This window comes from Olea europaea, chromosome 10, assembly GCF_002742605.1.
Source record: "Olea europaea var. sylvestris chromosome 10, O_europaea_v1, whole genome shotgun sequence".
Lineage (NCBI taxonomy): Eukaryota > Viridiplantae > Streptophyta > Magnoliopsida > Lamiales > Oleaceae > Olea > Olea europaea.
The window spans coordinates 17,979,805-17,997,037 of record NC_036246.1 but is presented as its reverse complement, the minus strand read 5'-3'; the positions used below and the strand labels follow the sequence as shown (position 1 = coordinate 17,997,037).

The 17,233-nt window shown below is 33.8% G+C and overlaps 1 protein-coding gene across 1 annotated transcript; it reads left to right on the top strand.

Annotated features, from left to right (window-relative positions):
* The first annotated feature begins 317 nt into the window (after window positions 1-317).
* LOC111401406 (E3 ubiquitin-protein ligase ORTHRUS 2-like) lies at window positions 318-11,294 on the top strand. Its single transcript, XM_023029128.1, has 9 exons — window positions 318-950; window positions 3,129-3,661; window positions 5,804-5,929; window positions 8,798-8,897; window positions 8,985-9,046; window positions 9,121-9,223; window positions 9,613-9,757; window positions 10,126-10,343; window positions 10,451-11,294. The coding sequence occupies exons 1-9, from the start codon at window positions 480-482 to the stop codon at window positions 10,985-10,987; spliced, it is 2,295 nt and encodes a 764-aa protein (XP_022884896.1). The 5' UTR covers window positions 318-479; the 3' UTR covers window positions 10,988-11,294.
* The last annotated feature ends 5,939 nt before the right edge of the window (window positions 11,295-17,233 follow it).

Below are 17,233 nucleotides of genomic sequence, written 5' to 3'. Positions count from 1 at the left end.
TTTTTCTCACAATATATCAACAAGTTAACTATTTTTTATATTGATTAACTTGTCATTACGTTCCGAGCACAGTTACTCTTTTCTCATCAAGAATAATATGTGAACTATTCTCGTGTAAAATACTTCTTCCTTACGGGCTATTACCTAAAAGGAAACACCATAAAACACATGTATGTGGATGAAATGTGAACTTTTGAGAGATATTTTTTGGGAAGAGTAGATTTGATATTTTAAAAACTCATGATAAGAAGGTCCTTTTGACCAAAACTAGAACATGGTCTATTTTCATCCAATCTCCTGAAATTTGGGCCGTACTAAAAATTTGGCCAATTCAAACTCAAAGTCACCCCCAAAAGCTTCCCTTTTAAAACCCGCCCGATCGCTCTCTCTCTCTCTCTCTCTCTCTCTCTGGTCTACGCCTCTCCCATCGATACATACACCGACCTGTATGTATCTGTAAATTCCTCTCTCTAACGCCCATGGATCAAGTTAGCGCACAGCAGCAGCAGCAGCTTCCCCTCGACGCAGACGGCATTTGCATGGTGTGCTATGAGAAGCCGCCGGAGGAGGTGACTCTCACTTGTGGCACGTGCGCCACCCCATGGCACGTGACCTGTCTCTTGATGGTGCCGGAGAACATGGCATCGGCGGCGAACTTCGAATGTCCGGACTGTTCCGGCGCCGGAATTATATCCGGAGCTCCAGCGGTGGCGGCTGCTGGGGGGAAGGGGGAGTTGGTGGCGAGGATTCGGGAGATAGAAGCGGACGATTCACTTTCGGAAAAGGATAAGGCGAGGAAAAGGCAGGAGCTGTTGAGTGGAAAGGAAGACGAGAGTGAAAGTAAAGGAAAAGAAAAAGTGAGTGAGGATTCAATGAGTGATGTTTTGGCGGTGCTTGGTGAGAGCTGCAAGTGTTCCTTTTGCATGCAGCTTCCAGAAAGGCCTGTTACGGTATAAATTAACAAATCCAATCTCTGTATTTTGTGTTTTTCTTTTTGTAATTTATACTTGTTTTTGTGTACGTGAATTTAAAATGTGGTACAAATATAACGTGCGCATTCAATTCCATCTCATGAATTGATTTTTCTCTGGTTCTATTTTATACATGTATGAGGGGGATCTGTGCATATTTATTTCTGTTTACTAATGGTGATTTTTTATGTTTTTGCAGGAAAAAAAAATGTTTTTGATTTTGATTTTTGTTGTTTTTGTTCCCACTTTAGTCAATGAATGCAGTAATTTAATTTTCCAGTAATGGAACCATTTTTTTTCCTTTTTCTGGGGGAATTTTTTGAAAGGCATCCACATTCTTGTTTTGGGTCTCTCTCTCTCTCTCTTTTTGGTTAAGATATTTTTGTTCATTCTCTTTTAAGTTTTAAATAGTTATTCTTTAACCCATGTTTGAGGAAACAACTGTCTGATTAAGATTTATTTGTTATTACATATAAATACAAACATGTGTGTTTAATGTAACGTTTTATTTTTTAATTTTTTTTTCCCAAAAAAAAGATGAAGTTTCGGGTTTTAATTTTGATTTTCTGTTGTTGTTTTTGTTCAAACTTTAGGCAATTAATGCAGTAACTAGTTTTCCACAAGTGGAGCCTTTTTTTGCTTTACAGATTCGTTCACTTATTTTCTGAGGGATTGTTTGAAGGGCATCCACATTCTTATTTTTGGTTATAAAAATGTCTTTTCGATTTTTTGGGCTAAGCGGCTTTAGGTGTAATTTTGATTTATGTAGAGGTCGAGGATTAAACACGACATTCTATTTTTCTTCCTTCTCTTTTAATTTGAAATTCTCCAATACTTGTTTGAGAAATTAACTGACTGTTGAAGATTTTTGCTCTTGTATGATTATTGTTTTAGTATATATTGATACTTGTATTATGCAAACTGGATTCACTCTACTCCCATTTGGAATAAGTAACAGGGAAAATTTATAAAGAGGTGTTCCTAAGATAAAAAATTGCTCTTACTTTTTGGATTGATAATATCAACAAAATTTTCTTCTATTTATTCTATTAATTTAGTATTTCAAGTATCATTCACAGCGTGTTTCAATTTAAGTTTTTTATTTTCACACACGCGTGCTATATACTTGAGATGTATTGTGTTACTCAGATGTTAGTTCTCAAGTTTTAATTCTGTTCATTTTTGTTTATATATCTTGTCATCGATCTTTCTTTTCTGGCCCTTTTGTTACATTTGGTTCATCTGATGGGCAATTCCTTGATTATTTTTCTTCCAATTTATATGTTCTTTCCAATAAAACAAGGACATTTCTCTCTTCAACCAAACAAGAAGATTTTTGTCCTGCCTCATCGGGTAATGTGATATGGAAATAAAAGTTTTTTGCTCTCCTGTTCTATTGTTTATCAAGTTTTAGGCATTTTCGTCTTATTAGTTATCTGGTTATGAAGTGGCAATCAGTTGAGATATCTCAATTTAAGAAAGAATCTTCTGTTTTTGACAAGTACGAGCTATCAAAGTTCTGCAATTCTGACCAATTCACAGTACTAGCTGTACCAACTTATGAGTGATGAATGAGAAAACTGTATGTAATATAATACGTAGGTTGTCATTGAATGGATTGTTAATGAAAGTACTTATGTTTTGTCACTTGGAACTCGACAAAATATGTCGTCGTGGGAAAGAAGAAACTCCAAGTTCTACGGCTTATCCATGCACAAAAGAGATAACTGTCCGTAATATTTAGGTAGTCTTTGCACAAATAGTTAATGAATGTACTTGATTATTTTATTTTATTTTTTCAACTGAATCCCGTTCCCGACAAAGTCTGTCTTTATGGGAAAGAGGAAAAATACAAGTTGAATGTCTCAGTGATAAATAGATGGAAGTATTTATTTCTAGGCCAAAAATAGGCATTCACTATGTTGTTTACGCCCCTCTATCTCTATCTCTTCCGGTGTTTAAGAAAATATGCGTTGTTCATTTGATTTAGTAATTCTTCTAAACTGAAAATTTATAGTCTGAGTTAAACTACACTTGTTTACTTTAGCACATCTGGTAGATTAAATCAACTCAAATGAAAATCTTATCCATACTTGGTAGGTAGCTTAAACAACTCATTTCTTGCCTTTACATTTTCTTCCTGTTTGAATATTTCAGACACCATGCGGACATAATTTTTGCTTAAAATGCTTTGAAAAGTGGATTAAGCAAGGGAAGAATACTTGTGCCAAGTGTCGCAGTAGTATTCCCCGCAAAATGGCAATTCAACCACGCATCAATTCCATACTTGTCTTTGGCATTCGAATGGCTAAAATGTCTAAATCATTATCCTCCGGGGGGCCTCAAAATGTTTATCGTTCTTTGCATATCCAAGACCGGCCTGATAAGGCGTTTACTACAGAAAGAGCACAGAAAGCTGGAATGGCCAATGCTGCGAGTGGAAGGATCTTTGTTACTGTCCCTAAGGACCATTTTGGACCCATTACAGCAGAGAACGATCCGGAGAGGAATCAGGGGGTAGTGGTTGGAGAGGGTTGGGCTATGCGCATGGACTGCAGGCAGTGGGGCGTGCACTATCCCCCTGTTGCTGGGATTGGTGGAAAGGCAAGTTATGGTGCTCAGTCGGTTGTAATTTCAGGCGGTTATGAGGATGACGAAGACCATGGTGAATGGTTTATCTACACTGGAAGGTCTGTTCATTATAACTTGTACCGTGAGCTTTTGGTGTTTTAGTTTCTCTACAGGTCTAAATTTTTGAGTTCATTTGTTAGTTGATTTAAAGTCTCAACACGATAACTTAATGTTTGTTGTTATTTCTGGTTATTTTGCTATGGGTTAATATGAACTATTAGATTGAGTCATCTATCCTATTATCCAAGCAAAGAGGTGATTCAGGTATCCAATTATTAACTATTAAAAAGCCAATTTACTCAATTTTCTTGTAAATAGTAGTTGGCTTTATTATGAGGAAACCTTAGCACCAGTAGCAAAGTTCAGTTCGAACCCTCATTGCTGTTGCTGCCGCTGTAAAATTGCCTATGTATCCGAATGTACATTTGAGTAAAGTATACTTACAACTATAACATGTATTTACATCTCTGGTAAAGTAAATACTTACAAGTAGATACACAATTTCAACAACCAAAGAAGAAGTTAATCTAAAATATGTATGTTATGAATCTAAAAGAATTACAAAATAATAAATTTAGTTGTTGATACTTAATCAATTTACTAATTTATCATTTAAATATTTGAAAGGATTCATTCATATTTCATAATTTTTAGTTATTATGAAAGAAGAAATATTCTTGGTTGACCCTAAATCTATAGAGAGTAAAAGATGCTTGGATGCTGGGAGGAAGAATATCACGGTGTCACTTTACAAGAATAAATGAGATTTTCAGATTGTACAAATTACATAGGTATCAAGCTCACTAGTTGTACAATGAAATTGTGGAAGAGGGAGATTGAACACAAATTAAAGTTTAATCAAAGATGTGGGGATTCCATGACTTTATTAAGGACAAGCATTACTATATGCATGATAGAGCGGTCACGGTCAAGAGCATGAGATTTATTGTAGCACTAGAGATTTGTCTATTACTATAGATTTACATCAAGGTTCACATAAATTCCTTATCTTTTTGCCTTGGTCATGGATAAGCACGTGAGACACATTTAAGATGAAGTTTCAAGGTGTATTTTCATTCATTAATCATATATTTTTTTGTTGATGAGACTTGAGCGAGGTTAAATCATAAGTTAGAATTTTTGAGTACTATGGATTCTAGCCTCCTAATTTCCGTTATCTTACTAGCCTCCTGAGTACTATGTTCATCTTACTAGCATTTTGTCCTCTCACAAACTTAACATTTAATTCTGAAACATGGCTATTTTGGCAAATTCACCTATTATCCTTATAGTTCTTTCCAAATCAAATTTAACCTTTGTAACACATTTCCATTTTTATCAACATGCTCTATCATATGCATTACATCTTTTCAAATTTAATTATCAAGTCTTTATCTAGAATAATAATTTATTTGGGACAATACAATCCTCTGTAGTTACTTTACCATGATTCCTATTCCTCCACGGCAATGATTATTTTAGTGACAGTTTTTTAAACTTAATATAGTTTAATATTTTGTTTTTTAAAAATCATTTGGACAAGACTTTTTGAAATCAAGTTTTTAATATTCTAATATCTTATAATGTTAGAAATGCAATATGGATAGTGATTTCTTTAGCCAGGGAAGATATTCATTTGGTTAAACTTATTTGAAAAGTTGCTTATTTTGATATTAACATTCTGTTCAACGTCACGTAAATTTTTTTAATACTTGTAAGCAAAGAAAAAGGTAATGTATAGGCTAAGGCAAATATGTCAAATTTAAAAGTTTGATACATGCAAGTTTGGTGTATTTATGAGCATCCGAAGCTTGTACTTTATCCTATCCTTTAAGCAAGACTCAAAATGAAAATTTAAAGCCATAATTACTCCTTATTGTCTTAAAATTTTATGTACGAATTTCTACTGTTTTAACTTCTTGTCTAAAGTCATAAGATGTCTTTTTAGTATTGAACACTGAATTTCTCTTGACCTGTGTGCTCCACTGCCATCTTTCTTAGACACATCATACAACTTGAAAATTTTCATAGTTTCACCACAGCTTTTGCCCGTTCGCTTTCCTGATTGATCAACATACTTCCATTGTGGTTTTTTCCTCTTGTTTCTCTGTTGTCTCCCATTATCTTGATACTCTCGAGTGCATATAAAGTTTGTTTTATATTCTTCTAATATCTATAATGTTTTCTTTTGAGTATCGCAGTGGTGGAAGAGATCTGAGTGGGAATAGACGAACTAACAAGGCACAATCATTCGATCAAGAGTTTAAGGAAGGGAATCAGGCTTTGCGAGTCAGCTGCTATAAAGGCTATCCGGTTCGTGTAGTTAGGTAATAATGAGTTAATGCTGACTTTACTGCATAAATAACTTGTTATTTTCAAAGTTAATGGACATAAACCTTTGGAAATTAATGCCCATTTTCAATGGAAGTGAACCATGCTTACAATGTGCTGAGAATGCTACCACATGAAGGCTGGGCCAAGAGTGTCTTGCCTTCACAAAACAAAGCTTTGCCTGTTTGATTCAACATTTTTTGAGACGAAATCTCCTTTCCGGCTATCTATGTGAAATATGCCATGTGTAGTAATCCAACAAACTTGCAGTATATGGTGCATAAAAATGTACATATATGATTCTCTTCTTGTAGCGAGGGCGAATTTGCTATATCAAGCATTAACTTTAAGCATTTTTCCACATACTAAAATGTGCTTCCAAAATAATTCCTTGCCGATTATGGGGAATTGTGTATCCTAGATCTATCAATGAAGATAATCTTTGGATATCACTCAACTCAACTAAACAAAGCCCTCTCCGATATTTATCTGGGTGGCTGCATGATTCCTTTCCTTTGGTGCTGGAGTGAAGGCTGTCTCTGAATTTAAACTACTAAATTAGTGCCTTTTTAATCACTTCATTCCTCGTGATTTAGGTCTGCCTCTTTCTCTAGTATTACTGTTAATACTGACTATCAATTTTGCGTGTCAGTGTTTGTCTATGGGCTTCCGGTAAATATGCCAAAACCATCTCAAAATGTTTTCTTGTAATTCTTCTATTGACGCACACTTGATTAATTTGCGAATATGTTCATTTCTCATTCTATCTCATCTTGTTTTACCACAAACCCATTCCGGCATTATCACCATAGTGACACTCGTTCAGTCCCATACAGGATCACTGGTATTGTGGTAGTCCTATAGAATTTTTGATGTATTCATATTGGAATTTGTGATCATTCAAAACCCTAGAGGATCTCCTCCACTTCAACTAACCTGCCTTGATGCTTTGATTAACATAAACTCCATTACCCCTTTTCCTATAAACATTTGAGCCCAAGTATAGAATACACTTCCTTCTGGGTATTCCTAGATTCAAGCTTATAATGTCTATAATCTAAATTGATTAAGAGTTATAGTCCACGTATTGGTTCTTACTCCAACTTATTTGAATCCTTTTGTTTTTAGGGTTTTATTTATTTTTATTGCAATTGAAGACATCTATAACAAAAATTATACATACCATACAACATAGCAAACTACAATTTGGACTACCGAATTCTTTCAACATGTTTATCAAGTAGTCATATTTTATGACGTATGGACACTTCTACGAGGGTGGACTGTGCATGTCCGAAACGTGTCATGTCAAATATCATCAGTTTTCGAACACTCTTCAAGAAACTTGTCGGACACAACTTGTGGTGTGTTATATCTTTACATTTTTTAAACTTCTCTAAGGGATACTTTAGGGACACGTCAGCTACATATCTGACATGCCATATGGTGCATCCTATCTCATGACATTTGTCTAAAAAATGTCAAAATAATGCGACAAAAGTTCTACAAACTTCATGTCTAATTATTTTGACCTATATATATTTTTTAGTAATATCTGGTTCACCTCAAAGCTATTTTAACATAATAAATAGCACTCATCTAATTTAAAAGATTTCACCAGCAAAATCAAAACTAAAATAATATTGATTTAAATATATATAAAAAATCTAAAAATAAAGATATAGTATAAGTATAGTTTTAAAGAATTTAAATTGACATGTCTTTAACATATCAATGTTCTACTATTTGGAACAATCACGTGTCAGCGTGTTTGTGCTTCCTAGGTCATATTAGTTAATTATAATATCCAGTATTCATCTTTTGGGTGTTAGTGCACAAGTCCTGATGTTAAAATGGACAAGATCACAACTTCCTATAGAAATTAATTGATATATGACATCTTGTTCTGGCAGACATAACGCGGTTTGTGCAGTCACAAAAACAACTGAAAGGATATTATTATAACAATTACTTCTTTAAGTTCTTGTGTTCCTTTTGAGGCTTGTTTTATGTCCCATTTCTTATTACTTAGCTTCTCGACCATTCACTTATGTGATAACTGGCATAATCTGAATCTGTTTTAATATAGTAAGCAATTCCAGTTAGAAATGCATATATGTCCAAGTTTCTGATTTGGAATTACAACTACTAATATATCTTTTGAACTGGAACAAACTTAGATTCAAATCTATATCTCCAAATATGGACAGGATGATCATCTTGAATCCACCAATATCTTGATTGATCTGCCATTGAAGCTTTTGCAGTGTGTTATTTTGATTCCCGTGTTTTCTTGTAGTTCAAGTTTCATGGTTTCATTGAATAGTTTGTTGACATCCATTATGAGTATTGGAGGTGCATATATTCCAGGTTTTCCAATTTGGAATTTCACCAAATAATATCTCCTTTGCACCAGAAAAGACCTATCTTCATATTTAATTCAAAATTCAGATAGGAGGATCACATCGGATCCACGAATATGTTGAGTGGTATGTCAATCTTTATTGCTTCCATTGAAGGTTTTGAAGGATGTATTGATTCTTATGATTTTATTTAGTATATGTTTATAAATTCAATTTAATAGTATTTTAAAGTCTTTTTGTAGTACATGAGGCCCCAGTTTAAAACCATACAGTAGTGGATAGTAGAACAACCAGTTGGTTTGTAGGCTATTCTAACCTTAAATCTGGATCCAATGTGGAATGTGAAGTCATGCTTCTCTTTACATGGTGTATGCTTTAATAATTGAGTAGTCCTATTAGTCAATCTGAAAATCCTCTGGTTGGTAGCTTGTGCATATGATTGATATTGTAATTATTCTTAGTTCCACTCCAATAAAAATGGCCTTCATTTCTTATGAATAGATCTGAGAAGGACAAGCGATCTTCCTACGCCCCAGAGAAAGGCTACCGATATGACGGTGTCTACAGGGTTGAGAAGTGTTGGAGAAAAGCTGGAAAGCAGGTACATATATTTGATAATTTAGGTCCAATTTCTTGCTTGTTCTTTTTGGGCGCTAGTTGATTTTTCAGCTTTCTTTTTCTGCTTTAGGGATTCAAGGTCTGCAGATACTTATTTGTGAGATGTGACAACGAACCTGCACCCTGGACAAGGTTTGTAATTGGTTGCAATTGTGAGTTTTTAATTAATAGGACTATTTTCTTCAGTAATATTCATTTGATTTCAGTGATGAGCATGGAGACTCTCCAAGATCCCTGCCGGACATTCCTGAGCTTAATAAGGCATTAGATATCTCTGAAAGGGTGGAAAGTCCCTCATGGGATTATGATGTGAGTACCTAGTCTCTTTCTACTTTTAAAGCCATTTATGTTCTTTGATGTGTCAATGTGCAGATCTCTTATACAAACATGTTGAATATAAGTAAGATATTAAATTGCATCTGTGCCTCACTTCATGATGGGCTGATGATGATGAATATACAGTATTTAGAGGACTGTTACGTATGGTGGTTAATCTTTGATTCACACAAAGCTGTTAAGAGAAGTGATCTATAACATTGTCTGCAGTGAATTTTCTACACGCATTTCATTGTGTATTACTAGAATATTCTCCTTTTTTCCCCCCCTTTTCTACAGGAACTCGTATTGCTTCCACTTGATTTTAGATCAAGGAATTTTAAATTACCATATCATTTTATCGGGCCTGATTTTGATCTCAGGAGCAAGAAGCTTGCTGGAAGTGGCAAAAGCCGCCACCCGCTAGTGAAGAAAAAGTTGTCAATGTTAATCCCGAGGAGAGAGAGAAGGCTAAGAAAGTGATAAGGAAAGCACACAATGTCTCCCTGAAGGAAAAATTGCTTAAAGGTTTGATCTCTTTCCTGCCTGGCACATTTTGTTGCATCTATAACCTATTAATATACATTTTTTACCATCATTGACTATAATTTCTTTTAATTGGGCTTGGTTTGAGTAAGCATTCCTTATTGTCTATATTCCCTGGTTATTCTTATTATGAAAATCAGGTTTTTATACCACACGAGGTATGGTTGTCAATTCACTTGTTAAACTTTTAGAGAATGGGTAAATGTTTTTTTTTTTCCCCTGAATCTTTGAGGGACTCCATGAATTCCAAATTTTCTTGTGCTTATTTATTGTGAGTGGCTGATGCCATATTGTGTGACAACTTCAAGTTGAAATAAATAGGTCTTACTATCGTAAGTTTGTATATGCAGGATTTTGTTGCCTTATTTGTGAAAAAGTGCTGAATCTCCCCCTCACGACACCCTGTGCTCACAATTTCTGTAAGCCATGTCTGGAAGATGCATTTGCTGGAAAAACATTCACAAAAGAGAGGATGTGCCAGAACGGAAGGAAACTTCGTTCACGGAAAAATGTCATGAAATGCCCAGCATGCCCAACTGATATATCTGATTATCTACAGAATCCTCAGGTTGGCAAAACTGCATTCTAACATTGAAATTGATTTCTACTGTTCCTCTTATATTTAACCGCAACATTGACCTGAATTAACTTTATGGGTCCCTTTTTTCTGTTTAGGTTAATAGGGAACTCATGGAGGTGATAGAGAAGCTGCAGTCGGGCCTTAAGGAGGATGAGAATAACAGTGGTGACTCCAGTGATGGGAAAGCCGATGCTAGTAATGAGAATTTTGATGCTCTACCAGGGAGTTCAGGAGTCGACTTGTTCAATACACAAAATAACAGTAGCGACTCCACTGATGGGGAAGTGAATGCTAGTAACGAAGACTGTGATGCTCTACCGGTGGGTTCAGGAGTAGAATTGCCGAATGCAGAAGCCGAAGGCATTGATAAAACTACTTGTAAGCGAAAGAGCAGTTCAGCTGACCTTTCAGCTGAGCACGAGATAAGTGAGATATCTAAGAAAGTTAATGTCAGTACTGTGAATGGCATGTCCAATGTTGACAACAATGCTCCCGAGAACAATGATTCTCTGGAGAAACCTAATGAAGGAAATGTCATGCACCCCAGTACGGAAATTCTCGAGGTTAATGGCAATACAAGTAATTCACCCTCAAGTCCTCTTAATCTGCCTTCAGACAACGATTTACAGTAAGCAATCCTCCCCTGATTATATTTAAAAAGTAAAATATAATTAGGGAGCAAAAACTCGAAATTGATTACAATTTCTACTCCTGGATGTGTTTCCCAGGAGTGTTATTTAAGCATATGTATATCTGGGATTTGATTTAGATAGATACAGTACAGAATTGAAAGCCTGCTGGCCGAAAAAAAAAATTAAAAATAAAAAAATGATGCAATCAGTTTTCAGATTTGTTGATGGATCTAAGCCCGGCATCATAAGGCTGATTCATAATTTTGGCATTTGCATATAAACCTTGATTATGCAGTTTTGGTGTTGAGATGGTCTACTACTTTGGATGGAAGTCATGCTTTAAAACCGGTTTGTCCGGATAGGGTATCCACAGTGCTCATAAATATACAAGGCAAGTCTTTCAAAAGCGATTTGGGATACAATGATATTGTTACATTCCACCACTCTTCAAGATTGATGTCCATGGTGGCCCAATTGGGTGATTGCACGGAACCAGTGTTTTATTGGAAGTAACCTTTTTCTAGTCGTTCAATCAGCGCCGAGTTCCCCCGAGACAGGATGTTTGCTCCATTTTTGGATAGATTTCACGTAGAAAGTTGGCCTGTAAGTAGAGAATGTCCATATTGTTCATAAACCTACAAGTACGGCTTAACATCGAAATTGTCAAATCGTAAAACCAAATGGAAGCCATTTTTTCGAAACCATTAGTTTGGGTTAACGGGGATTTGTCAATTTTGAATTGAACCAGATCGTTTTTGAAGTGATTTAATTTAGGTTTCAATCTTTGTATATCGTTTAAAATCGTCAAATTGTTTACCCAAAAAAGTTGAAAGTAAATTAATTTAAATTATATTTGAATCAATTAAAACTAAACACATCTCAATTAAAAAAAAAAAAACACACACACACACACACACAAACACACACATTTATATTTGACACAACTCAATTATACTCAATACACAAATAGACAATTATTTATTCCAATAAATTAATTAAATTGCACTCAAATACTTGTCGGTCATCGTAATTATGAATGCAAAACCCTCAAATTGGGTGAAGCGTTGACCAACTATTATTGAATTATATTCATTGAACACGCCCATTACAATTGGGTAAACAATTAAATTTAGATTTTTAATTCAAACTCACTTTTTTTTTCCTTCCATTAATAATTTTCTTGAATTTCGACTAAATTTTTAGGTTAGTTTATCCAATTTTTCTTATTTTTGATAATTCTTTACTATATTTTATTGGTAGTTATGTTATTTTATTCGAGCTCCCTTAAATTTTTAGTGGATAGCACTTTTTATTGATTTGCGTCTCAATTTCCTCCTCAAGTCACTCAATTAATTATTTATATTCTAACTTAGTTTCTAGATTTTACTGTTAATTGCCACAATGATTTGGTGGCTTACTTAAATGTCGTTTTGAAGATTTGATCAATAAATCTTGGATAATTATATTATCACCATAAATTTTTTTAGTTACGCCACAATTTTAAGCATTTTTTTTTTTACTTAAATAACCTTAAGAAAAATTACATAAATAATACATAAAACAATTTATTATTCCACCACAATCATAAACAACTTTTTTTTTTTTTCCCCCGGGATAGTCTTCTCGATTGCACCTTTGCGTCATGCAGTTGATTTTACTGAATCAACAGAGATGAAATTCGTATAATTACGATGCTGTATGTTTGTTCCATCACAAATCCTTTTCTCACAATTAGTATCTCTCTCTCACACATACACACACACACACACAAAATTTGGGAATAGGAATTCCAATCGTATACCTAACCTAACCTGAATTGTAATATGCTTTTAATTTTCTTCGTTTATAGAGTAAGATTCTCTGTCAGTAACGGCTTTTTTTGGGTATTTTCGCCGTAGCTCAGAAGAAGAAGAGGAGAATTCCTGTAATTCATCCCACCATTTTTTGAAGTAAAGTTGATGCTGTATATTATTTCTTCTTTTTTGAGTTCTTGAATTTAACCTCAAGATATCAATTTTCTTTGTTTTTTTCGGAATTTCCTGTTAGCGCAATTCATTAATTTGATGCGTATTGGATGAATTAAAAATATTCCAGTATGTGGTGGATTTCATTTTTGGTTCTTCGTCACTTGAATGCGTTTTCTTATGCGGTTCCCAAGTAGACATCAAATTTGGAATTTATCAAAGAAAATATGAAGTATAAATATTACAGAAGGGAAACAATTAAATTACTCCATTTGCTTCAGTGAAAGATATACACCGTGAAGTTAAAGAATCCAAGATGTATATTAATGAAAAAAATGAGAAGTAATTATTATTATTATTATTTTTTATTGGATTAGGTGTATAATTGTAAATTTGTGTGGTGTATTTATTAAAGATATATTTTAATTGTTGTGTGATTATAAATAAATTTTGTAGTGATAATATATTTATCCAGAAATCTTTCGATATATTATTTTGGTGTATATTTAAGGACAAAAGTACAAGATTGTCCCCAAAATTTTTAAAGATGTGTTAGTTATTCAAGTATTCACAACTATTTCAAAATCTACCTTCCCTATTTTAAGAGTTACGTTGAGTGAAATATGGTTAATAATTTGCCCTAAAATTTAATAGCATTATAAAAAGAAACCTATAGCAATTCTTCAATATTTGGATGAGGTAGAATAATTGAATGACTCACAAAATATGATAAAAAAATATTATCATATTTGATCCTCTATTCAATTTTTTATTTAGTTATTTTATTTCATTTAAATATAATCGATGAGTTCACGTATTATATTTTTATTTTTATAGAGAGAATAAATCATGTGTTACAATTGCAGACGTTACGCCAATTAATATGGATTAAAATGTTAAAATGTTTATATCATGTTGTTGCATTATAATAATTAGAATCATAAAACTTTGCTTAATTTGTAAAAAATGATTCAATAGGATTCAATTTCGCTAGATCAGAGTTTTCATTTTAATCTTTAGACGAATCAAATTATCTATTTGTTCCTTTTGGACTTCAATACCAATTGAATCTTGAGATTATATTTTACAATATTTTGATTATTGTTTTCACCCTTAATTGAGGTGAGCTATAATACCCTTTAACAATTTTGAAACCTGAATATTCTTCATGTGTACTACAATTTTTAGAAAACAAGATATTGGTTTTGGAACCGATTTATTCCAATTTTAAATTTTCACAAATAAGATTCTAATTCTAACACGTTATAAATAAATAGAAAACAATTGAAAATAGTAAGATTTATACATGTTTAACAAGACTCGATAATTTCTCAAACAATACACGTTTTTAAATTTATATGTTGGAAATTTTGTGTTTACATGATTTGAGTGTAATATGAACACAATTTTTTTTACGAAACAAAAAAATAAAACAAGGCAAAAAGAATAGAAGAAAGACATGTTCATTCTAGGTAGCCTTGACTTCTAATTTTGAGTTTTCGAGAAACTCAATTTTCAGAAGTATATAAATGTAAAATAGATTATTCAATTCATTTTATTTCTTTTACCCTTTATTCAGAGATATAAAATGCATAATAATTCCCTTGATTCCTAAAATATACTAATGTCCATCTTCATATGGCTAGCGAGTGCATTTTAAACCTTTGTTAAAAATAGAATTTTGTACTTTTTATACATAAATAATTGTACAAGTAAATAAAAGTAATTCGTTATCATTTATAATGCCAGGGGACCTTTTCGACGACGATAATATAAAAATAATGAAGGAAATGACATTGATAAAAAAAGATTTGTATGTGATTACCTATGATATGACGATTTGTGATTCTGATTAATACATATCATTTGGTAATTCAAACAGAATTATCAACAACAATATCATTGGTGATCGTCAACATAATTTCATCGGTGATTACAGGCAATATCATCAATGATGTTGTCGAAAATCATGGACAGTATGAATGTTGGCAATTCTAATTGAAATTAATATATATTTCTCTTTTCGCCTATGCATCAAAATAGTTAAGGATTTTGAGATCGAAATATAAATTTTCATGCCTCAAATCACCAACAATCCACGACAATTGTCTATCATGCTCAATTAAATTTTTTCAACATACTAGAATATCATAAACTAGGATGATTGCTGATGAATGTATGTAACAAATGATTGATCAGATGATTGCTTATGAATGTATGTAACAAACGATTGATCATTCTCATTGAAGTTTTAGATGCGTCAATATGTGTACAAGTACATGTCCCATGTGAAATACTATTCCTTTGTGCTAGACCATCATCCAACCTATGTTTAAGTTATTGATAATTTATGATATCATCATTGAATGCTCCTCCAGCGCCTATCAAATTCTCCACTTGCATTGAATTAATTGGATATTCAATGGGTGGTATCCCACCAATTAAGTCTTTCTGGAGCAAGTCTTCGAACTCGTGTGACAAAGAAATATCCAAATAGGGAAGGGGTTTGTTAGTCCTCACCAAAACACTCTCAATCTCATTCATTATTACATAGAAACTCACTTTCGATTTTTCTCTCATCTCGAAAGACTTTTTTCTTTTCGCTTTCGTAGCTCTATTTTTTTCTCACTACTAGCCACCTCACCATTTTCTCTTTGGTCCTCTATTTCTTTCATTCTTTTTTCCCCTCACATTTCAATTTAATTTGATCTTCATACAGTGCTGGTGTTAATGATGCAAGAATAATAGATTTTCCATCCTTGGTAAGGCTGTACATATTTTTGAATCCATCATGTTTCACCTTCCTATGATACTGTCATGGCCTATTTAACAAAATGTGCTTAGCATGCATAGGAACCACGTCACACATCACTTCATCACTATACATCCCAATCGAGAAATTCACCAAAACTTGTCAATGTACCTTAAGCTCCCCACATTCATCTAGCCACTACAATCTATAAGGTTTGTGATGTTTTATTGTAGCTAATCCTAATTTCTCAATAAGTGTGGTACTAGCATTATTAGTACAACTACCCCATCAATAATCAAACTACATATCCTGTTTTCGACATGGCATCTAGTATTAAAGATGTTCTTCCATTGCTGCTCTTCATCATCCACTTTGACTCATGTATTGAGAGTACACATCACCACAAGTGCTTTTCCTTAGACCGGGTACTTTACTACTTCATCACTAGCACTCTCTAATTCAGGTATCTCACATCTAACACTGTCACTCACTACTTCTCCATTATCATGTAAGATCATTGCCCTTTTTTGGGCATTGAGAAGCAATGTGCCTTGATCCCAAGCAATTAAAACATTTGATGTCCCGATTCCTAAAAGGTTGGAGATTCGTCTTGGGTGTAGCCTTGCTAGCAACTTCCTCAATTTCCCTTGGTTGTTCGATCTTGCTACTTGAACTATCCCATCACCTCTATTATCATTCCACTTTGATTTCCATGGATAGAACTCGTAAAACCCAATGGATACCTAGCCATACCTTTCCTCTTCAATTGCTTTTCCACTTTCATAGCTACATGTTGCATGTCCTAGCTCCACATAATGTTGCAATTCCACTATATTAGCTATTTCTCTATTCAAATCATTCAAAAACCACCTTCCAATCCCCCTCAATATTCATCTAATCATCATTATCTTCGTCTCCTTACGGTAGTCCTCCACTTTCCTAGATCCTTGGTAGAGGCTTTGTAACTTTTGATGAAGTTCCCTATAGTAATGACTTGGCACGAACCTCTTCCTCATAATTGCCTTCAATTCTTCTCATGTGTTAATTGAGCTCTCACGATTCCTTCTTCTAGATGTCACTACTTGATCCCACCAAGTAATATCATAATTTGTAAACTCAAGTATCGCAATATTTACCATCTTTTCCTTCAAGCAATTGTAGTAATCAAATATCAGTTCTACCTTCTTCTCCCACTCCAAGTAGGCTTCCAGATCATTCCTTCCTTTGAACGATAGAATTGTTATTTTAACATTGCTCGTACCACCGTCAATCCCCTCTCCAATAGGTTCTCTACCCCTCCTTTCATACCTAACTCCTCTATCATTTATGCTTCCCATCTCCACATCTATGCGTGGAGCCCAATGAAGTCCAGTGTGGGCATCAATTTTATTTTATTTTATTTTAATTTTTTTTATATTAATTCCCTGCCCAACCCAGTCAAGAATGGAAGCCCAATAGCCCAATCATTACATACACCCATTTTCAACTAATTACAACCCATTCCCCATTCCATTCAAATTCAATTTTCAT

What these genes read in the sequence shown, in the direction of transcription:
- LOC111401406 (XM_023029128.1), top strand. Translation starts at nt 480, where the DNA reads ATGGATCAAGTTAGCGCACAGCAGCAGCAGCAGCTTCCCCTCGACGCA. An exon ending in TGGTTTATCTACACTGGAAG is followed by an intron (nt 3,662 to 5,803) that starts GTCTGTTCATTA and finishes TGAGTATCGCAG; the next exon opens with TGGTGGAAGAGATCTGAGTG. An exon ending in GAAGGAAAAATTGCTTAAAG is followed by an intron (nt 9,758 to 10,125) that starts GTTTGATCTCTT and finishes TTGTATATGCAG; the next exon opens with GATTTTGTTGCCTTATTTGT.